The following is a 23,704-nucleotide window of genomic DNA, read 5'->3' as shown; positions in this document are numbered from 1 at the left end:
CTGCCGGCTGGTGCCCAGATCGAGGTTGGGAGCCACTGAGCAGCTGGAGTTGCTATCCCATTCCATGGCCTGTCCTCCTCCAAGTAAGTGCTCATTGGGTCCCACGAAGGAGCCCTTCCTAACTACAGAGACGGTGGATCTGCCGCTGCTGTGGTCCTGCCTGATGTGGGCTCTCGGGCTCCCTATCGTAGTTATTTGCATACTTCTGATATTTTGGACTTGACTATAAGCTGCCTCTAGTTCAATTAATGTGTCCCTAAGGGTGTGGGGGAGGGAGTTAGTGCCTGTTGACTTTGTGGGCAATGTCCAGCTGTATGTTTTTAAATGAATGTTTCTTTAATGGCAAGTGGAATGTTTTCTTTGTTACGAGAACATGAGTCCTATTACTTCTGTGCTTATGAAGCTGGGGGCTAGGCAGGGAACTTAATAGCTTTTCATAGCTTCTGTGATGAGCATTTGTGGGCAGGCTGCTGTTACAGCGGAGTATATGGGTTGTGGCTTCCCCAGGACCAGTGCTAGAATCAGTGACCCCTCCTGATGGGAAAAGGACACATGTTCCCTTAGACCAGTGCTTTTCAACGGGGCGAGTTTGACCCAGGGGACATTTGGCAATGTCTGGACACATTTCTGGTTGTCTTGATTTGGAGAGTCTTACTGGCATCTGGGGGGTAGAGGCAGGATGCTGCAAAACATCCTACAATATACAGGACACAAACATCATTCTTGACAACAAAGAATGATCTGGTCTAAAATGTCCACAGAGCTGAGGTCGAGAGACCCTCCCCTAGGTGAACTGCCCTGCCCTGGATCCTGCTCCTTCAAAGGTTCCATTCCTTGCTGCAGAGAGCATTCCCCTGTCCAGCAGTCCCGCCTGACTCCTAATTAGCCTGCCATCAATGTTAGCTCTCCGAAGCCAGCTGAGACGCACAGCGACTTATTGTAGCCGTGCACTCCCACCAAAGCCATTCGTAAATGTTGCTTCCTCCAGCCCTTCCCCACCCGCTGCAGAAGCCAGGCCTGACAGGACAGCTTTTCAGTCCTCGCTCGCCACCTGCCACACTGCAGACCCCGACACTGCCTGCCCATTAGTCCCCTGCTGTGTGGGGAGATGGAAGCCTCTTGCAAATGAGGCAGCTTGGAGGGATGGCACAATGCCACTTGATGGATGCCACTGTCTTGCCTTTCTCTGCAAGGCTACCTGGGCAAGAGGCAGTCTGAAGAGTTTAACCACATGGCACTTTTAGGGGGAAAGAACAGTGGCTCAGTGGCCTTAGCTTTTTTCTTATTTTCTCCCCCTCCCCACCCCAAATATGCATTAAACAATTTGTATTCTGTTTGTGACTTTAATGTGCCTCTTTGTCCTCAGTTGGGAATGTCTCCAGCTTGTCATAGTGGGAAATAGCCTTTTGGTATCAGTAAAAGCAAGGTTTGTATCTTGGCTTTACCGCTGACCAGCTCTGTGGCCCTGAACAACTTAGTTAACCCTCCTGAGCTTCAGTTTTTTTCATTTATAAAATGTGGAAGATAGTACCTACCTCATAGGGTCGCTGTGAAGATTGTGTTCCCTGCACCATTGTGTTAAGTATCCCCTCAACCAGTGTGGGAGCCCCTAAGCCCTTGTCTTCATAGTCTTTGGAATCACTTTAGTCCTTGCTCATGGTAGATACTTGTTTGGGGTTGAATTGTGTCCCCCTAAAAGATATGTTGACGTCCTAATTCCCAGTACTGGTGAATGTGACTATTTGGACGTAAGGTCTTTGCAGATGTAATCAAGTTGGGATGAGTCATTAGGGTGGGCACTAGTCTGGTATGGCTGGTGTCTTCATAAGAAGAGGGAAATTTGGACACAGACACACAGAGAAGAAAATACATTCATGTGTGTTTCATGGGAAGACAGACACAGAAGAGGTGGCCATGTGACAACAGAGGCAGAGATGGGACTGATGTAGCTGCAAGCTGAGGGTTGCCAGAGCCACCAGAAGTGAGGAAGAGGCAAGGAAGGATTCTCCCCTACAGGTGTCCACAGCCCTGCTTACACCCTGGTTTCAGACTTCTGCTTCCAGAACTGTGAGAGAAGCAATTTTGGTTGTCTTAAGCCAACCTGTTTACAGTCCTTGTTGCAGCAGCCCTAAGAAGCTAATGCAATACTCAGTAAATGCTAGTGGAATTCCTAAGTGTCTTCACGTGCACAGCGTATCATGTCGTGCACAACGCATCATGTCATGCCCAGCATTCATGCTCTCATAGGCCAGCCCCTATATTTTTTACTTCTTGCCTTCCACATGTTATCTCCTTTGCAGATCGTCCTGTTTACCACATTGGCTGATTTTGTGCTACTTTTGTGATTAAAACCTTTGCTGGTTATGGGAGAAAGTTCTTACATGTACCACATTGAAAAGAATGAAGCTTTTGGCCATAAAGCATTTGCGTGTCTCTAAGCAGCAGCATCGAGTGGCTGACTGACATTTCTTCTAGGAGCGAGGTGACTCCTCATTCTGGGAGGAGGCACATGAGGCTGTTGCTCCCTTCCCTCTCCTTCAACTGGCAAGAAACAGAACCAAACCAAAGTGGCTTTAAAAATAAGGAAATGTGTGCTCTTGCAAAATAGGAGCCCCAGGCCCAGAGAGAGAGTAGGTTCAGGGTGGCGGCTAAGAGAGGTTCCTGGGACTCTGGCTCTGTCTTCTGTCCATAGGACCAGCCTCATCCCGAGGCAGGTGCCCTGTGGCCACGAAGATGGCTGGTGCAGCAGCTGGTGCTGCCTTGTTCACATCCTGTGGGTCTGTTTGGTGTGTTTCTCTCTTAAGATCAGGAAGCTTTTCCGGAGGCCTCCCCAGCAGCCTTCTCCTGTGTCTGTCTCATACCTGAACCAGCCACTGCCAAAGGGGCTGGAATTAGTATCATGGCCCCAGACTAACCATCTAGGATAAATGGATGCAGGAAAGTCAAGTACAGTGCCCCTCGACTCTCCAAATCCACAACTCTTACCCATCTTTGGTAGGCAGAATAATGGCTCCCGGAAGATGTCCATGTCCTAATTCCCAGAACCTGTGAATATGTTACCGTGCATGGCAAAAGGGGACTGTGCAGCTGTGATTCAGTTAAGGACTTTGAGACACGGAGGTTATCCTGTGTGATCCAGGTGGGTCCAGTTTAACCACAGGGTTCTTATAAGAAGGGGGCAAGAGAATCAGAGTCAGAGAAGATATAAGGAGAGAGGCAGAGGTCAGAGAAGATGCAACACATCTGGCTTTGAAGGTGGAGAGAAGGGGCTGTGAGCCAAGGAATGTGGGCAGCCTCTAGAAGCTGGAAAAGGCAAGGAAACAGATTCTCCTCTAGAGCTTCCAGGGAGCATGGCCCTGCTGACGCCTCGATTTTAGCCCAGTGAAACTGATTTTGGATTTTTCACGACCAGAACTGTAAGATAAGAAATTTGTGTTGCTTTAAGCCACTAAGTTTGTGGTAATTTATTATAACAGCAATAGAAAACTAATACACCATCATTTTTCTAGGCTGATCTTGAATCAATATAGACATTTTCTAAAATTAAGTATCCTATATTTGGAATCTGTTATTTGTGTACCTTCTATGCGCACACCATATTTATGAACGAAAGACAAACCCAGCTCCTGGTCTCACCTCCAGGTATGGCCAGAGTGGTGATTTACTCTCAAAATGGAAAGTGGTGTTTCCCTCATTCATCACCAGTGCTGGGTGCCAGAAATGCAGAAATAGTAGGATCTTGTCCTCACTTACAAGCTGTTAAGTGTGCCTCAACCAGCCATTTGATTCCATAAATATCCTCACTGTCAAACTGGAGCTCTTACAGATGCCTTCTCCATCTTCCTAGCTAAAGCCAGTTTCCTCCAAAGCTTATTCAGACCTGCTGATTTTTTTCTTTTCTTTTCTATTCTTTTTTTTTTTTTTAAGTTCTAGCAAGGGTTGGGGGAGAGCATAAGATGTTGTTATGCACATCCACTATTGACCTATTTTTAGGGTGCCCCATGTTCCTGAGGTCGGCAGTAATTCTACCGCCTGGGTTCTGGGGTCCTCAGAGGATGTCATCTGCCTCCTGCCCTCGTGCTAGTTGGACAGAGACACTGCTGTTTGGAAGCTTTCTTTGTGGTTCTTTATTTCCTTTTCTCTACAAGGCTTCCTGTTTGCAGAGGCACAGTGGTGGAGCACAGGCATTATGTTTAGAAACTTCTCACTGTTGTACCATAGTTCGGCCATTTCTGGGAAGCTTTGGGCTTTCCTGGGGATGATAAATGACCAGTGATGAGCCGTGGAAAATATCTGGGAAGGTAATAGAAATAGTGGAGCAGAGAAATGGAGGCGAGGGAGCTGACCTCTGAGGCAATCTTTTCCACCATCCTAATTCTATCTAAAGGAAATTGAGGTAGGGTTTATTACTGAAGCAGCTCTGTGTCACTGAGCTCTGCAGCAGCTCAGCAAGGTTGGAGCTCAGTTTCTGTGGTATCAATTAGACAGTTCTAATTGATTTGATTCTCAGCTTAAGAATCAAAATTTGAGAGCCGGCTATAAAGCCCTAATACCCATAATAGTTTATCGGCTTAGTGTGGTATTTGTTTTTCTCTGTCCCTGCACCTTCCTATCTCCCTTTGTGTATAATAAGTGCCATATAGCTGTGTGGATAAATGTGTAGACTTTGGAGATTCACCCTGGGTTTCAATCCCACTTACCAGCAGTGTAACTATGGTCAAAGTACTGGAGGCACTTTTCCTCTATAAAATGGGGGTGATAATAGTGCCAGTGCAACTGGGAGTGTCACAAGGATTGCATGAATACTTATTATGCCAATGCCTAGCACATCCTAAGCACTGTACAAGTGGCTCATCTTTCCGTGACCTTAAATATTGTTCTAGAGCATTTTAAATGACTGCGTGCTATTCCATGTCTGACTGCATTCTGTGGTTTATTTAACTAGATCCCTATAAAGGGATTTTGTTTTCATTTTTTTAAATGTTGTAAACAACAATTTGATGACTACTTTCATAGGTAAAAGTTTGCTCTCATCCTTAATTATTTCCTCAGGTTAAATGTCTAGGATTAGGATTGCTGGGGTCAAAGTGTGTGCATATGTTTATGGCTTTTCTTGATAGACACTACCAAATTTTCCTTTAGGAATACTCCTACCAGCAATGAATGAGTGTACCAGTTTCCTTGTGTGGCCAGGTTATTAACTTTTGATCAAGTGAAGGCCCAGGAAAAATACATATTTGCCTGGAGATAAAACATTCCTCATCCTTGCTTATAAGCAATAAAAAACAAGGAACTGGAGAGCCCAGAAAGCCTGTAGAGCATGTGAAAACAGCACCCTCTGCTGGCTGTCCCTGGTGGAGACGTATGAAGGGTGGTAGATGGTGCTGCTGAGATGGTCCTTGGGTACAAGTGCCAGGAGGTGTAAGGGGCAACATTACTAAAAAGTATCTGGTCATTTAAGAAGTCAGCCTCAGGTGACATTTATAGTTTATGCAGGTTCTTTTACAGCAGTGGTTCATAATGGGGTGATTTTGCCCCCTAGGGAACAGGTAGTACTATCTGGAGACATCTTGGGGTGTCACAAATCTGGAGGGGTGGAGTAGGGAGCTTGTTACTGACTTCCAGTGGGCAGAGGCCAAGAATGCTGCTAAACGTCTTGCCAGGCTCAGGGCATCCCCACAACACAGAATCGTCTGGCCCAGAACGTCGATAGCTTTAAGGTTCCGAAACCCTGTTTTAGAGGAGCGAAAAAATAACCCCGAGAGGGCTTCTCTTTTCAGACTAAAATAAAATATAGAAATATTAATATATAATACATGACATTTATTATTTCGTTGTAGAAACCTTTTAGTTTTGCAAACTAAAATAGAAAATAGGTGGTACTGAAACAGACATTTGGCATTTCTAGAAGAAAGGGGAGAGGAAAATACAACTCATAATAATGTCACGAGTACTAATAAGAGAGGGGATTTTTTTCTGTTGACATGACATGGTTAAACCCGCCATAAATTCCTGTGGCTTTCCCTTGAAGGCCCTCTCTGTTAAAAATAGTGCTTTGTTTGACACTTCCCCCCAATTTCACAAGCGCCAGTGTTTTCATAACATTTATAATTGTACCTTCTAGTGTTGGTTGCGGAATTGCCATCTGTGGTTACAGTTTGCTCCCCCACACCCCAGTCAATGCTGATTCAAGCATTGTTTCCAAGAGAGGGGAGGAAGAGAACTTCAAAAATAATCTCAGAGGAGGGTGTGCCTGAAGGGAAAAGTATGACAAGAATTTCGGGAAAATCAAACTGTGCTGCAACTTCTCTCAACATTTGCTGAGCTTGAAGACCTCTGTCGCTGGTGTCACCCAAACTTTTTAAAAAAATGTTCTATTATTTCGTTTTGCTTTAGCCTTACTATTCTCTGAATTACTTGTAGTCTAGGACATGTCTTGAAATAATTAGCTGGAGCAGCAGTCTTTGCCGTTCTAAATAATGCTAAGAGGATTATTTTGACAAAAATGGGGCGGGGGACAATTACAGTTTCCTCCTGAACATCAGATACTACTTTGATCGTCTTCCATCAAAAGTGTTGTTCAAATTACAGGTCATGACCCATTAATGGGTTGTAAAGTCGATTTCTGAATCACAACCAGCATTATAAAAATAAAGTATCCCATAGAATAGAAAACATAAGAGAATATTATAGACAGTAAGAGCAACCTTAGTTTTGTTGATATACAAATATGTCGCCATACCTATATATATTTACATGTGTGTGTGTACACGTGCACACATGTGCGTGGTGAGAAGTTTGGGTTTTGCAGCATGGTGAAATCTGGCTTGTTTTTAAAACTCTGCAAAGATCTCAGTGATTCTTATTTATCCCCTATCCCTCAACTTTGCCTCTGTTGCTTTTTCAGGTGGCACCAGAGAAATTGGATCTGCTCTCACCAGGATGTGCATGAGGCACAGAAGCATAGAAGCCAAGCTGAGGCAGTTTTCGAGGTGAGGAGCTTGTTTCACCCCTATCTCGGCTGCCCTTGCTGATTTCAGGTTCAGGAAGTAGTGATATGGGGCTTGACTCACCCTGAGCAGTGCTGGTTTCCCTGCAGCATTTAAACTCCCACAACCCGCATTCTCCCTGAGTCTGTTCATTCATTGGGTAAGTATTTATTGGATATCTGCTCTGTGCCATGCACTGGTCTAGGCACTGGGGATACAGCAGAGAACCAGAGGGCCCGATTCCTGCCCTCAAGGAGCCTGTGTTCCCCTTTGGATCTTCTCTGTGCTCCTGCATGGGTCTCTCCTCACCTGCCATCAGTGTCAGAAGCTGATGCATCCTGCTGAAGCCTCCTGGGCCCCCACCACCCTGCAGGAGCCTCTTAGGAAGAGGGGCTCTAATATGGACAATATTGGAGAATGATGTGTGCTATGCTGTCCTGTCCCCAGGCCCATGTGCATCCTCTGGACCCACCAAGAAGGTAGTAGTGGCTCACAGAGCTCTCCACACCGCCAGCTTCCTGTCTGGCTTCCAGGCATTCCAAGTGGGCAGAAATGGCTGTGGCCAGCATGGGGATTTGGATTCACCAATGTTCAAATGAAAATGAACACGTTTTCCAAGCAGATCAGCATAATTCAGCAGGTTCACACAGTTCCGTTTGGGAGACTACACAGAATGAAGGGGTGCACCTGGAGATACCTTCCCCCTCAGTGATCCGGAAGCTGGCAGCTCAGCTTCAGAATTTTCTGGAGACTCTTCATGCTTCTTTCTCTAGGCTGTGCACAGTTAGTGTACACTCATGATTTATAATCCTGAATACCCAGCAGAACCATGCAGGCTCTTTAAAAGAGAGCAGTGCTGGGCCCCCACCCTCAAAGTTTCTGTTAGGGGTGAGCCCAGGGTTCTACAACTTGGCTTGTCCATAAGAGCACAGGACTGTAACAGAGGAAATGAGGAAGGCGCATTCATAGCTTCTAACAGTCTTTGAAAAGCATCTGAGACAAGGTTGTTACAAAGCTGAGGGGTTTAGATGTGATTGCCAGCCTATTAAGCTGCCTTTAGGTAATTGTGATTCAGCTATGTTTTGACAACCAGATGTAAATCTTGACAACAGAATGTATCTGCTTTATTTCTCCTTTTATTTCCCTTTTGATAAAAGTGCTTTAATTGACTGTCTGATCAACCCACTTCAAGAACAGATGGAAGAATGGAAGAAAGTAGCCAACCAGCTGGATAAAGACCATGCAAAAGGTACCAGGGCGAGCAGTCTGCCACCTCATAGCACTGGGGGAAGAGATGTGGGATGCTGCTGGCTGCTGCCGGGTTTAATGGTATCACCAAAACAGCTAGGGGCCTCCTGCTCTGTCCCTGCTTTTTCTGTAGGCATTTCAGTGTCTGGGGATAAGAAATCCAAAGCAATCCTGTTGCAGGACCATGTACTGTTTGTTTGGCATGAAACATCACTAGGCAGCTGATAGCCTGATGTCTTGGTGGCTTTCATTGTGGTCAGCTAAGTTAAAAGTGAAGTGTCATGGCAGGTTTGAATGTCAAATATTCATACTTCAGGCATTTCAGCACATTTTGAAACCAGACTTTTAATGATATGAGCTTACCCTGGATCACCTGCCAGAACTGGCCATGCTCTTGTGTATTGTCCTGGGGATGTGAGACAAGTCTGTGAACTGGTTTAGTTAGTTGTCGAGGACCTTGGTGGTATGAGAAGGAATGGGGTGTAATCTGCAGAGGAAATAGCACTGATACTCTTGCAAGTGTGAGCGTTTTGTGTTCCCCTCACACAGGAGCAGGCTGTTTCACAGCAAATTCTTGCTCACTGTTCATTCTGATGTTTTCTATGGGCTAGGTGCGGTGGGGGCTACAGAAAGACAAGCGTGGTATCTACTAATAGGAACAAATAGCCCTATTACAAGGCAAAGTAAAAATAAAGGCTACGGTGAAGACTCAGCCAGTGCTCTGGGATTGTGGATGGACTGCTTTCTGTGGCTCCTGAACCCCAGACCTCGTTATGACCAGGGAGATGGTCTGTGTTGCCTGCTTCAGGCTGTATAGTGACGATTATGCCGTGTCTCCGGAAGCTCTCAGTAGCCGCTGGGAAGGTGTTCATTCATTCAGATCATTCATCCCTTCCCTCATTCATGTACTTACAGCTGTTGTGTCCTTACTGTGTTCCATGCCTGTGAACTCTCTGGGGCCACATAAATACATAAGTTGATTTTGGTTTTTGATGCATGTCCTCTAACATGTGTTAATCACGGGTGTAGGCTCCTCTAGTTGAGCCTTCATTGGTACTGGAAATCAGTCTTATGCAGAACTTCAGTGAACCATTTTGATAAAGGAACAAGGAACGGTGATGACTTGTTTATGTTGAGATTTAGAAGTATGGGTATAATCGCCAAATTTTTAGCAATTGTATAAAAAGCTTAATGTAAAATCTTTTATTTCTCTACCCCAAATTTAAAAAAAGATATAATTCATCTTTAACAGGGAAAAATGGCATTCTAAATTATTGTGTGTTTCTTTTAAAAGTTATTTTAAAAAGAATTTCCTTCTTTACTATCTCCCTCTGGTGACATTTCCCATCTGGAACGTAGCTCCTAAAAACGTATTTGATATAATCCTACAAAGCCTTTCTCTTTTTACCTGGAGCTAGGGAGAGGGGCAGATTCAAAGGGTGTACTGTCCCACTGTGTGTTAATTAGGTCATGGGTTTTCTTCTCGTAGGTTCTCTAGATTTAGCCATCTATACTTTTTTTTTCAATTAGGTAAAAAAAAAAATTGAAAATTTTTTTCAGGTGGGGAGAGTTGATAGTTGATATTGGGCCCAATTAACTTCGTTTGTGTTACTTCTTTAGTAAATGTACCCATCTGATAGTGCAGCAAAGCTGATTTTATAGCAGGGACTTCAGACTTGGATGTGTAAAGCTTTTTGTAAGCACCGTCGTGCTTGAGCCTGTGGGGAGAAGGCACCAAGTCTCACAAAGAGCCCTGCTGGGCCTCTGCTTGTCCAAAACAACAAAGCTCCCTTGATTTTAACTGAATATTCCCGCCTCCTTCCCGTCCCAAGTGCACACAGAGAAACACTTCTGGTTTTTTCCTTAGGGGTTCACTTCCAGGGACTTCACGTTCAAGACACAGCCTGGGCCTGAATGTGACCTTAGACCCATTGTTAGGCCCTGCACATATGCTGAGAGGCTTCCCTCTAGACAGATGCCAGGAGGTCGTGCGGGTCTAGAGCCCCCAACCCTTGTGACAAAGCACTTTCTTCATCTTTCCAATTCAGCATTAACTCAGTGAGCAGGGACCGAGTAGCAGCCACCAGCGTCTCTGCTAGCTGGCACTTCAGGGTGCTCAGAGGTGGCCAGGATGCTGCTTTTCCCCCAGGGAGCCAACAGCAGGAGGGAGGAGAGTGCCACAGGGCAGAATGCAAGATGTGACATGAGAGACACAGACTGCCACAGAAGCTGGAGGTAGAAGAGCACAAGTTTGGTCAAGGAATTAGAAAAGGTGATATTCAAGGAGATCCTAATGGATGGGCATAGTTTCAGCACACTGACTTTGGGGCCGTGGGGAGATGTCCAGCCAGAGAGAAAATCATGCAGAGTCAGAGAAGATGGGACCGACAAGAAAAGGGCAGCCAGCTGCACAGTAGACCTCAGTGCATCCTGCAAAGGCTTCGTGTGCCAGTGTGAAGGAGTCTGGGAATTAGCTGTGGCTGGGGGACAGCATGAGTGTGTTTGAACAGGGAAGTGATGGGAACAGAGTTGTGCTTTAGGAAAAGTGTTCTGGCCACAGTTTGTTTATGCCTTCAGCAAATGGGCCTCAGCATCCTCTGTGCCGGGCACTGTGCTAGGCCCTGGGGACGGAGTGGTCTGTACAGGCATGACCCCATCGTCGTGGAGCCAAAGGGTGGAGGTTGCTGTTGGTGTGGAGAGGGGGTGTCGTGCATATGAGCTGCCCATCCTCAGTGTTCCTGTTGTCACAGATTAATGGTGAGAGTAAGGCAGCCGGGCTTGCCCCATTTTTCTCCCTGTGGGATCTAGTTTCTCCTGCTGTAGTCTGAAGCCCCCTTTCCTGAATTGTAATGTCTGGCCAGCATCTTCTCCATCTTTTTTGAGCAAAGCACTGTGGATTTGGGCCTTAGGAAAGGAGATTATATTGAAAAACTTTCCTGATACTTGAGCTGAGGAATTGTGATTATTTTTTTCATTTTTATTAAGATATTCCCAAATGATGTGTCCTTCCTCACGGCTGGCATGAGTGAACATGATAGGGAAAGACTGTAGTGTTTTGTTGTTTTTCATGTTAATTGCCCTTTGTTGTAAAATGTCACCAATGAGATTTGTATCATATCGTATTCTGATAAAGCAATCGACTTCATGTTATAGTTCATGCTGTGACGAAGGTAGTGGCAGCTCGTAAAATATTTTCTGTTGAGCAAAGAGGTAAAATTATTCAATATTCTGCTTTCTCTTAGAATATAAAAAAGCTCGCCAAGAGATAAAAAAGAAGTCCTCTGATACGCTGAAACTGCAGAAGAAAGCAAAAAAAGGTAACTCTTAAAATTTTGCCACTGATATTGTTATGTTGAGGAAAAAATGAACGTGTTCTTGATTTGTCTTTGAAACAGAAGGTGTTCAATTGATAGACTTCCTTATGTGCAACGGCCCTGGAGAACAGAGGAGCAAATAGCTTGCATCTGAACTGAGGTTCTCAGCGTGCAGGATCTGTACTAATCCCAGGCCCTGGCGAAGTAGGGCTTGGGTTCTTTCCTCCCCACCTTTGTCTTTGAAGTTTGATGGTTCCCATGCCTATTGTGCTTTGTAATGAAACTGGTAAATTTCTCGGAAGCCTTGGGATCATGAAAAAAAGGCTTTATGCAAATGTTCTATAGTAATTATTAAAGAAATTATGTCATTTTCTCCTCCATCTTTCGCAGCCTATAATCTCCGAAACCCTTTATTAAGTCTTGTGAGAATGTTGGCAATGCTGCCGTAGGAGCCAGCAGTCTCTGCCATGTGGGGGGTGGCAGAACTCGGTAATTCAGCCCTGAGAAGAACAGGCTGCTGCACGATGCCCACTCCCTTTTCCCTTTATCGTCACTCGCATGCCTTTGCATAGTCAGGTCATTAATCCATCTTTGCTTCTCCATAATAGACTGGGAGTTTGAAGAGAAAACTCTAGCTACATCCACTTGGCAAGCATTTGGGGTTTTTTTGTTTGTTTGTTTGTTTGTTTTGTCCTTTTTGAGACCGGCCGCACCGCACTCAGCCAGTGAGTGCTGTGAGCGCACCGGTCATCCCTATATAGGATCCGAACCCGCGGCAGGAGCGCTGCTGCGCTCCCAGCGGCACACCCTCCCGAGTGCGCCACAGGCTCAGCCCCCACTTGGCAAGCATTTGTAACATTTTACTAAGACCTAAAATGCAGGGGCTTTCTCTTGAGCTGGAGAAGGTGACATTCCTTCCAGACTATTCTTTGTAATACCAAGTTTTTGAATTGGCTGCATCACAACTGATGATATGGGGTTCTTCTGTCAAGCTGCTCTGTGGGAAGTGTTGAACGTTAATTTGGAACAGCCATCTTTCTAGGTAGAGTTGCTCCAGACCATATTCGCTCTTTGCTAAACAAGCAATTCTCATTTGGAATTAAAAGCATTTGGAGAGATGGAATGGTGGAGGGTGGTGGGGCAGGGGGGGGTGACAGGACTAAGTTTTTAAGCCTTGACATTTCAAAAGTTCTGTCCCCCCAATTCTCACAAAAATCATACGCCCATTTGGAGATAAAGGCAGCAGAATTTTCACCTGCAGTCAGATCTTCTGTCAGTATTGGCCCCAGCAGTTTCTACTAGATGTGTTTGGTCCGGTGCTTCTCAAATTTATATTCTGTCTAATTAGGGCATCTGGGAGCTAGTGTTTGACAAGTAATAGGGTTTGTGGCCAGTAACATTTTAGTAAGTTGAGAGGTAAATGTTTGTAAATAAAATTGCTACCATAGTTCATCAAATCCGAGGCTCTATGGAGAGCAGGCTGGTAAAAATTCGGAGCTGAACTCCACCTTATTGACAGTTTGGCAGCCTCCAGATAGGAGCGATTAATGGGTTTGGAGAGAGGGTCCAGGGAAGATGGTTAGGCTTGGAAAAGGTTTGGGAGTTTGGTGAGAAGGGCGAGGTAAGAAAAAAGTAGCTGTTTTCCTTCAGCTCTGCCAGAAGTTCTCTTTTCAGAAGGCTTAAGTTCTTGGCTGCAGTGATAATCCTTTTATCTAAATTCTGCATGGAGGCTGAAACGGCTCTCATCTGTCAGTCAAAGTCACTGGTGTTGTCCAATTAGCAGAATTCGGACTTCTGGGTGAAGCCTGGTAGGTTGATTGCAGTGCAACACAAAAGGAAGTTTCTGGCAATTAGGCCTGCCGAGCAGTGGCTCAGGCTGCCTAGAAGGTAATGAGTTTCCTATCAAGGCTGGATAGAAATATTCGGGATCCATAGGATGCTGGACTGTGTAACAGGAAGAGATGCTTCAGGTCCTGGGACTTGGGGATAATTGGTATGTAGTTGTGATGTTGCTTGGGGCACTTGGGCCTGAAGGCCAAGAGAATGGAGGCTGTGATCAGGGATTTCTGAAGCAACTGTCTTTTCAGCACAGCCACACATCCGGCAGTCTCAGGCACTGTGTCCTTTCTAGTGTACAGATCAGTCAGATCAGTAGCTTGGAATGTTCCAAATAATTTTCTAGTTACTTCAAGGTACAACCAGAAAGCAATTTGTATGTCTTTCCTTGATTTAAAAAAAAATTTCTAGAATATGTAAGTGCATTTTTTTTTTTTACCAGGTGCTCATATTTGAGTATTTCTGGGGTGAATGTAGCCTTTTAGAAGGTTCCAGAGTCATCATTCTGACTGTACTATTGTTATGGAGTGCTCTCCTAGAAGGCATATGGCCTGAGAATGGACTAGAAACACCTCAGTTTAAGGGCTGGAATAAATCTGGTTACTTGCGGCTTTTGGTTGTTTTGAGTCTGGTTAAAGTTTCTCTTTCTGCCAGAAAACCTCCATGTGGCAGGTTCCAGAAATCTTGGCTTATAAAAGTGTTAGCATGTTCCTTCTGAGACTTATACCCATGTACAAGGATGGATGAAAGCTTTGGATACTTTTTTTTTTTTGTCCCAGTAGAACTGAATCTGATTTATACAGCCAAATCATTTCCTTTTTAATATGTTTTCAGGAGATTATAAAGCAGCTTTCTGCCATGCCTTTTTCAAAAACTGTGATCTTTGATCTCAACATTCTTCTGACTCTTCAAATTTTCAAATGCCTTTGTGCATGCAAGCATGGTTTTAGCACCATCCCTGATGTGGCCAGACACATCATATAGGATGAGATTTTTTTGAGCAAATCATTTACCTTCTTACTCTGCAAAGAATATGATAAAAGGTGATATTTTTTTACTATAGAGAGAGGTAGTTAGTAATCTAACGGTATTTAAATATTTCCATCAAAAATGCTTTAAATGGTTTGTCTTTTGCTAGGTTTTATCTCAGAACCCTTTTAAAGCAACTTGGGATTTGCCGTAGCCCTATTTGCTGGTGAACATGCCTATTTTTTCTTAAATTCAGGCTTGTTGGACGCTACGAGGAGTGAACATGAGGCAGGGAGTTGGGGGCTGGAGAGACGGTCCCCGTGCCCAGAGAGGTCCTGGTCTAGCGCACAGGGTCAAGGGCACTGGGCAGAGCCAGTCTTGTCAAAAGGTGAGGGGACAAAGACAGCAGGAAGCTGGGCACGTGGGGGGCTGACCCAGTCACCCTAAGCTCTGAATGGCATCTTGTGAGCCCACTTCCTGCTGTGTGATGTGGTTCCTTGCCTTTGGGGTCCTGGAGTTGACCATGACCCAACCAGAGAAGTAAGAGAGGATCAGAAGTGGGAGATAGTTCATGTTTTTTACCTACTTTTGCCACCTTACTATACAAAGTTAACTGCCTTATTTGTCATTTAACTAAGTCCTATTTTATTATTAATTTAAATTAAAAATTAATTATCGTGAAGCCTTCTGTCTCAGTCTGTAACTACCAAATGTTTTATCAGGGACTTTCTTGGAGAGTGAGAACTGGAACATTATGTGTTAACCCTGGAGCTGACATTAAAATAGTTAAACCTGTCATTTTTTTCTAAAGGCTGTAAAGCCAATGTTATCAACATAATGAATAGACTTGCAGCGTTCCATACTAGCATAGTATTTGCTGTTATACTACAATTTCTCAAGTTTTTGAATTTCTGTTTTCTGTTTCACCCCACCCTAAACTTTGTTTCCTAGGATTCCCTAGATATTTTTCAAGTTCTGATAAATTACACGTAAAAGGTTTTCTTTTTTTTTTTTTTTTAAAGATGACCGGTAAGGGGATCTTAACCCTTGACTTGGTGTTGTCAGCACCACGCTCACCCAGTGAGCGAACCGGCCATCCCTATATAGGATCCGAACCCGTGGCCTTGGTGTTATCAGCACCGCACTCTCCCGAGTGAGCCACGGGCCGGCCCTCGTAAAAGGTTTTCTTGCTAAAGCATCTGAGTTAGCTGCTTCTGGTTATATATTCTTCAACTCTCTTTTTAAAACTCAGGCTGTATTCTCTAGGGGTGATGCTAACTAGAAAGATTTCTGTTTAGATGAGGAGGAGAGAATATTTGCAAATCAGGAAAGGGGAACTTGGATGGGCAGCTGTTGGTGAATGTGGGTTTAATCACCCTAATATAAAATTTGGTGGCAAGCCGTGGACTGTTTTAACAGGTGAAAGAAAGGTAAGATTGCTGCTGCTCGAATACCAGTTTGACTTTATTGTTTTCCTTTTTGTGTCAATTGTGTATCCTGCACTTTCTCACCGTGTGCCCCCCGCCAGTGGACGCTCTCGGTAAGTCTACCATCCTGAATCTCTGGTGGCTGGTCACGGTGTGGTCCTTGCTGTGGGCTTTCCATGGTTGTACAAACCTCTGCTTGTTGCCCAAGTTCTCCTACCAGCTCAAAACAATCAATTATGCCTACTTAATTTTCCTTAACTTTAAGAAAATTTTTTTTGTGTGTGTGTGTTAATCATTTTCTTTCTTGGATGTTTGGCCATTTAAAACGTTAGCTCAACATTTTCCAAACTTACCATCATCATTCAGTATTAGACTCATGGAAAAAAGAAATACAGAGTGATTTAAACCGTCCTTTCCACAAGAAGTAAACATTTACACATACATATATGTCTGAGTATATATGTACGTATGTAGTTATACCACAAGCCAAACTTATAGAGCTACACATCTGATTTGGTTGTATTAAGCCAGCGGAGTACTTTGCCCCCCACCCCCAGACCGTATAGTTCTTTTCAAAACCAATAGTTCATTATAGAAAAATAAAAAGTATTTCTTATTTCAGTAGAGTTTGTGAAATGTTTCAAAAGTATCAGATCTTCCAATTCAGTACTCAAAATGATTCTTGATTGAATGTTGAACCTCACTCTGGGTGATCATGCTACTAAAACTTCAAGTCGCTTTTGGGATCTCATTGCTGTCCCTCTGTCTTGGGAAGGTTTGTCTGTGAGGTGTCCATGTGATTTATCTTGCCTGAGTGTGCCCACATGTTCGCTGAACGTCTTACTGAACAGCTCCAAGAGGTTTCTGAATTGGATTCTGTCATCTACAACAAACCGAATCCACCCAGGTCTCCTCTGACAGCTGGGACCTGGATGGCCGCCTTCGTGGGGCACACAGTTCTGCCTCTACTTCCCCTCTTGGTGATGTTGGGCTAGATGTTCTCCAACTTTAAAAATGGTGATCTTTCCAGTTGTCACTATTGTGATTACAAAACAGCTTGGACAGTTTTTAGTAAGGGAGGGAGGTAAGACAGACATTTTTTGCTTAGTGCAGTAAAATTCACATCACATAAAATTTATCATTTTAACCTTTTTTAAGTGTACATTTCAGTGGCTTTTAGTACATTCCCAGTGTTGTGCAAGCATCACCACTAACTCATTTCAGAACATTTTCTTTGTCCCCAAAAGACACCTCATGCCTGTCAAGCAGTCACTCCCCATTTCCCTCTGTCCCCAACCCCCCAGCCCCTGACAGCCACTCATCTGCCTTCTGCCTCTAGACTTGCCTGTTATGGACATTTCATGTAAATGGGATCATAACAATATGTCGTCTTTTGAGAACACAGTCTCTTGACTCTTGAGTTTTCTAGAATCTTTGCTGAGAGCCTGGCATGAGTCAGTCTGTGGAGTAACTAGAGCATTTTTATTTGCTGGAAATGATGGGACATAAGATTGGAATGAATGAAGAAACCATATAGCCTTTTGGCTTTCTAACTTTGAAAGATTTTGCTATCTCTCAGAGAGAAATCTCTGCGGCCCCCTTTAGTTTTCTCTCTTGCAGGGGCTCGTTCTTAGGGCTAAGCCACAGTGACACACACATTGATAACAGTGAACTTGGGCATAAAGACATAAGGAAAGGTGTATGGTTTGAAGCTCTCATAATTTTTTAAACAGCTTTAAATCATTTTTTGTACCTGGAAATGTATAATTTAACAAAGTTTTATGATAGTTAAAAAGTTCTGGTTTAAACGAGAGAAAAAATATTTAGGTACTCATCTGTATGTGGAACTCTACTGTGGTCTAGTTAGAACTATTTACCTTGAACTCCAGGTCCCTGCATAAGCAATGGCTAGGGACCTCCACAATGGAAGGAATTTATGATTCAGTAAAACTGTATTGAGCCCGGGAGGGTACACACTGTTTCCTTGAAGGACTCAGATTCTCTCAAACCGGTTAATTCAATCTTGCGTGTTCATTGCTGTGATGAATATGAGCAAAAGGCATAGCATTGGGGCAGAGAGGAAGGAAGCCAGCTAAGCTTGGGGGTGGAGCGGTGACAACGAGAAGGATGGAAAGGGGTCTGCTGGGGTCTGCTGGTGGAGAACGGGGAGGGGTGGTTCAAGGCAAAAGGGACAGCATGCACCAAAATGTGGCTGTCACCATTTAGGTGGAAGCATCAGAAACAATGAAGGGTAGAAATAGCACAGAGGGGTGCCGTGAGGGGCAGTGTGTGTGGCACCCCAGGCGCAGCCTTGAGGCGGGGCTGCTGGTCCCACCAAGGGTCGACTGTAGCCATAGGGAACCACTGTGACTCCCTACTAGTCAGCCTCTGGTTTCCTGGGCAGCAGTCACCGCCCTGATCTGCTTCCAGGACAATTTGTCACTGGACCTCAGTTCTGATCAGAGCCCAGAGTGGACTGAACTTCTCCCCATATCATCCTTCCTTTCTTGGAAAAAGCCTGTGCAATGTTGAATCCTTTCCACTGTGAACAGTGGTTTACACACTCCCGGCCTGATCCAGCACATGCATGGATCCACCTAGATGTTCTGTGTTTATAAAACCAGCAGAGACCACTCTCAGAATGACCTTGACACCTGCAATCGGTGGATCATCCCCCTTTAATTTTTGAAGAGGGATAGTGCTAGAAGCCCTCTTCCCCGAAGGGAAGTCAGTGGAGTGAGGAGGAAGAACAAGGATCAGCCAGTGGGATGATTCCAGCTAGTTCTTCGAGGCTACACCCAGTGCTGGAAGGCTGCTGGGGAAATGCAGAACGAAGGGGTAGCCAGACTCCCTCCATCTTGGGTGGAAGCAGGGGTGCTAGAATCTTACCTTTGAGACCTAATAAGACAGTCAGGAAGCTGTTCCAGACCTGAATCAGTAAAAACTTTTAAATTTAGCTCAGAAAGCTCCTGCAAAAGAAAACTGCACTTCACATGAAAGCACATAGTCCTCAGAGGCTGGTGTATTCACTAGCTGCACAAGGTTTCTTGAGAAAGTTTGTAGAAAGATTGAGTTAAAAGACAATATGAATCCTTCCGTGAACTTTTTGAAGACTTCTCGTATTTCACAACTGAGAATTCTAGATAAAAACAAGCCAAACCGATCCACCAGAGGATTGGAGGGGTGAACCATCTTCCTTTGCAAAGCTGGCATCTGGTAAAGCCTCATGCTGACACAGTTCATTGTGTGCCTTGCCTGTGACTCTGGTTTCAAGCTGAAACGAATACCCTGAAGTATCCCTCTGCACGACCATTGCCACAGTGCAGTGCACCTGGCTTCCTTCCCTGTGGCTGCATTCAGAGCACAGGGCAGAGGTATTGACAATGTGGGGAGACAAAAGGGGCTGAATGCTTTCTTAGCATTAATTTTAACCAAATACAAAACAGAGAATTAAAAGGGCAACTTGCTTGGAATACTGATTCCTTGCATGATACGGTTTTTATCCCCCTAGAGAACACTAAATGGATGGAGCAGAGCATGACTGAATGGCAGGACAGGGTAGCAGTAGCGGCCTGTCCTGAGTTGCAACCCATCGGCCATTCACAGTTTACATGGGACTAATCGATTCACATCTGGTGCTTTCTCTTTCATTCATAAACATTCTCCTTGACTACTGCAGATGAGTCCTGTGAAGCAAGCAAGGCTTCATTCATAGTTCATCCATTTGTTTGTTCATTCATTCAGGAACTAGGTATGACATTCCTCCTCTGCACTAGACTTAGTTAGCTGCTAAGGAGGTAAGAGTAGTCTCCACCCTCAAGTCATCCCCAGAATGGTGAAGGCATTTATGTTCTAACATCAATTCTCTGACAACAGTTGAGTTTCCTACAATTCAATTAAATTCTGGCACTAACTACCTGGAGATAGTACAGTCCCACAAGACTGCCCCAACTTCAGTCGCCAGCCACAAGTAGGGTCCCCAGGCTCTCTGTATTTATAGATAATCACAGATTTGGGGTATCCTATGACCCCTACCTCCTTAAGTGTGATAACTCAATAGAATGACTCGTAGAATGCAGGAAAGCATTATACTTATGATTAACAGCTGTGTTAGTTTGTTTCTTCTGTTGCTTATAACAGAATACCTGAAACTGGGTAATTTATAAAGAAATGAAATTTATTTCTTCAGTTTTAGAGACTGAGAAGTCCAATGTCCAGGAAACACATCTGATGAGGGCCTTCCTCTGGGTGGGCGCTCTCTACAGGTCCCGTGGCAACCAGGGTGTCAGGTGGCAAGAATGGGCTGAGCAAGAGCTAACCTTCTCGCTCACTGTCCTTATAAAGCCCTCAGAACCACACCCATGACCGCCCATTAAACTATCAACCCATTACCCCATTCAGGAGGGAGTGTGTCAATCCATTCACATGTCAATCCATTCATGAGGGTCCTCGAAATCCAGTCACCTCTTAAAGGCCCACCTTTCAAATACCATAACTGGATTTCCCACCCTCTTAACACTGTTACAATGGAGGTCAAGTTTCCAGTACATGAACATTTAGGGGACACATTTAACCCATACCACTAGCTTATTATAAAGAGTATAGATCATGGCCTTGTTCAGCACATTAAAGGCTTGACCTTCAGGACTCTACTGAAGCCCTTGAAGACTTCTTGTTCTAGATAATTCCACTGTGACAGTGTGTATTTGGATTAGCCTGTGGTCTAGCTGGAAGCTCAGTTAGCAAGTGGCTGTTGTTATCCAGGTGAGAGAAGATGTTGGCAAGAGAGAGGTAGATGGATTCAAGAGCTGTCTGAGATAAATGTAAGTAAAACCAGGAGGAGTTGAGGGGATTGCAGGTTTCTGGATCAGGCAGCCAGGTGGCAGATGATAAAATATTTCTTTAACCACAGAGGAGAAAGCATCTCAGGGCATGAGGATTCCCTGTTTGAGGCACTCTGGGTGATGAGCCTCAGGTCAGTGTGGGGTGTTTTCTCTTTGTTCTCTGAGCTTTCTCTTCTTACCCTTTGCTTTGATAAATAGCTGATTGCCCAGGGACCAGTGAAGAACCTTGATGATGAAACTCTCACCTTTAGTGAAAGTTTATGAGATCTTTTGCATTTCCTTACGTCAAAGAGGACCTCTAACTGAAAGCTCTATTTTTAAAATATCCACTGTACCTTGCATGCTATCCCCTGCTAAGGTACCCACTGTTGGGACAACTCCAGAGATGTGGCAGCAGCACCTGACACTCACCACATGCCTGGCATTCATTCCTGTGCTTCATGTGGCTTAATTCATTTCCTCTCACATCAGCCATGTGAGCTAGATACTATCATTACGTACATCTCACAGGTAAAGGGAAACCAAGGCACAGTAGCTTGAAAGAATAACAAAAATTGTTTATTTGAAAAAATTTTAAGGCTAAAAATGTCCAGTCTTATCAAATTCATCTTTCTTTTAATTTCTGATTTTTTTCTTTTGGAAATCAACCCAAAGCTGCTGTCAGGTATTAAGAGTAGAAGATGACTTAGACAGGGGTAATAAGGATAGCCTTCTTTGGTAGGGAAAGGGGATTTTCATTCCAGGTCCTAATCTCTAACGTCACCTCGCATATCTGTTTCAGTATTTATATCCCATATTTCATTGACTCTAGGATGCCATCAATCATTAGATGCATTATTAGTTTCTGGACCACTAAAAAAGTAATTGCCAATTAAATTATGACACACCATTGATCGTAAGACACATGCTGATTTGTGAGGTATAAAAATGTGAAAAAGTCGGCATCTTAGAATGAAACACAGTGTGTGTGTGTGTGTGTGTGTGTGTGTGTGTGTGTGTGTGTGTGTGTGTGTGCCAGATGGAAGTCATTTAGCAGATTCTAATGGTTTCCACATACGTCCATCTAAGAAAGAAATGACTCTGGATGTTTTGCTAGCTCTTGAGAGTGGTCTTGGCCCAGCGTATCCTGGGTCTGATCTTCTCCATTGGAAAGCTCTTTGCCTGTGACGGCTTCTGGCTTGGTTCAGCCATGAAGCTCCTCGTGTAGGCTGCAGGGTGTGCCTGAGAAGCTGGGAGGTTTCAGACAAGGCTAACCACACTTGACTGGCTGTTGGATCAGGCTGTTACAACGAAGAATGTTTAGCTCATGTAGTGTGTTCCCAGCATTTGTGTTTGCTGTGAGCAGGAAGTACAAAGAACTTGGGCTTCTGAATGAGACACCTAGGGTCAGATCTAGCTGTGCCCATTGCTGGCTCAGTGCTGATCACTGTGGCCCTGTGCAAGCCACTTTGCCTCGCCTCAGTCTCAGTTTCCCTATCGGTCAAAGGGGGTATTAATTTCAGCCTTGAATTTTTATGCAAAGATTAAGGAAAATAAAGTGTGTCAGGAAGTTGATATGGGATCTTCATTTTATTCCAGGAAGCTTTGTAAACTCTCCCTACTTAATTTTTTAAAAAATTTCTTCTTCCTCCTTTAAGGTTGCTGCTTTGGCCCTCGACCTGGTGCCCATTCATAGTGTTTTGCCCCAGGAGCATTTTCTGCAAAAAGTATCATCATATGCTTTCTCCTGGAGGGGAAGGGAATAAGGGGCTCCTGGCTGTTGTTATCAGAATTCCGTAGCATGAATACAATCAATACCTGGAAACTGGCAGTGGAAAAAAAATTCTCAGGACTGAGGATGACTTAGATTTTTACAGAAAAAGCCAAAAGCAATTCTTTGCACAGGAATCGTGTCTGGAAAGCCCATTTAAGGCATTCCCTCACTGCTGCTTTTGGCTGCCTGGCGGTCCTGGAATTTGCTAGGTCTGAAGCATTAGGCCATTTAAGGGCATGATGGTTGAGACCAGTGAGCAAAGGCAGGTCAAGCTGTTAGAGCAGCGCCTCATTCATTTGCACATATTCGATGCCTGCTATCTTCCCAACAAGTGTGCTGAGTGAGAAGGTACTGTGCTGAACAAAAACATTCATAGTTTCTGCCCTCACGAGGCTTCTCCATCAGTTGCGGAGACTGGTGTCAATCAAATAACTAGAGAAAGAAAGATGAAATTTGAACTGGGGGGATTTCTGTGAAGGGTAAATATAAGGAACTTCTGAGATCAAGTAAGAAAATCCTAATCTGGGGAGAAGTTCAGGAAGGGCTTCCCTAAAGGAAAAAGGATATTAGGCAGGTGGGGAGGAGGGGAGAGTATGTGAAGATGGGATGGTGCCCAGACCCTGGAAGATGGAAAGGAGAGGGGAGAGTGGCCCAGGATGGGCAGTGACCTGTGCTTGTCTTGCAGGGCAGGCCATGTTCAGGACAGTGGACTTTTCTTGAGAGCAATGGGAGCTATTGAAAGGAGTGGTAATTGCAAGTAATTCAGGGATGCTCTGAGCAAGTTGGTCTGAGTACAATCGGGATGATGCATCATGGGCCATTGCAGCTGTCCATGTGAAGGATCATGGAGGCCCAGTGCAGCTGGAGGTTGTGGGAGTAAAACAAGAGGATGGAGTCAAGTTTGTGTGGGAGCAAGAATGACCAGAACCTGTTCTTGGGGAGTCCTGACATAGCCGATGGGAGTGAAATAAATGGGTGTTTGTATACAAATATTAAATCAGTGCCTATACAACTCTGAGCCTACACTGTATAAGATACAGTATACCTTAAAACCAATACATCCAACTGGGACAGGAAATAATTTCTTCCATAGTTTTTTTTTTTTTTTTTTTTTTAAAGATGACCGGTACGGGGATCTTAACCCTTTTGGTGTTGTCAGCACCACGCTCACCCAAGTGAGCTAACCGGCCATCCCTATATAGGGATCCGAACCCGTGGCCTTGGTGTTATCAGCACCACACTCTCCCAAGTGAGCCATGGGCCGGCCCTATAGTTTTTTTTTTTTTTTTTTTTTCCTTTTTTGTCTTTTTTCGTGACCGGCAAC

General features: G+C 44.4%; 1 protein-coding gene across 3 annotated transcripts in view; it reads left to right on the top strand.

Annotated features, from left to right (window-relative positions):
• MTSS1 (metastasis suppressor 1) overlaps window positions 1-23,704 on the top strand; it is a 158,837-nt gene that overhangs the window by 116,136 nt on the left and 18,997 nt on the right. For all 3 annotated transcript variants that reach the window (XM_008564608.1, XM_008564596.1, XM_008564604.1), the window contains exons 4-6: window positions 6,908-6,992; window positions 8,147-8,238; window positions 11,480-11,554. In XM_008564608.1, the coding sequence (XP_008562830.1) occupies window positions 6,908-6,992; window positions 8,147-8,238; window positions 11,480-11,554 (252 nt within the window). The remainder of the gene's footprint in view (window positions 1-6,907; window positions 6,993-8,146; window positions 8,239-11,479; window positions 11,555-23,704) is intronic.

Source organism: Galeopterus variegatus, unplaced genomic scaffold (assembly GCF_000696425.1).
Source record: "Galeopterus variegatus unplaced genomic scaffold, G_variegatus-3.0.2 Scaffold188, whole genome shotgun sequence".
In the NCBI taxonomy this organism is placed as follows: Eukaryota; Metazoa; Chordata; class Mammalia; order Dermoptera; family Cynocephalidae; genus Galeopterus; species Galeopterus variegatus.
Note: the sequence above shows the minus strand (reverse complement) of the source record. Positions and strands in the feature narration are given on the sequence as shown.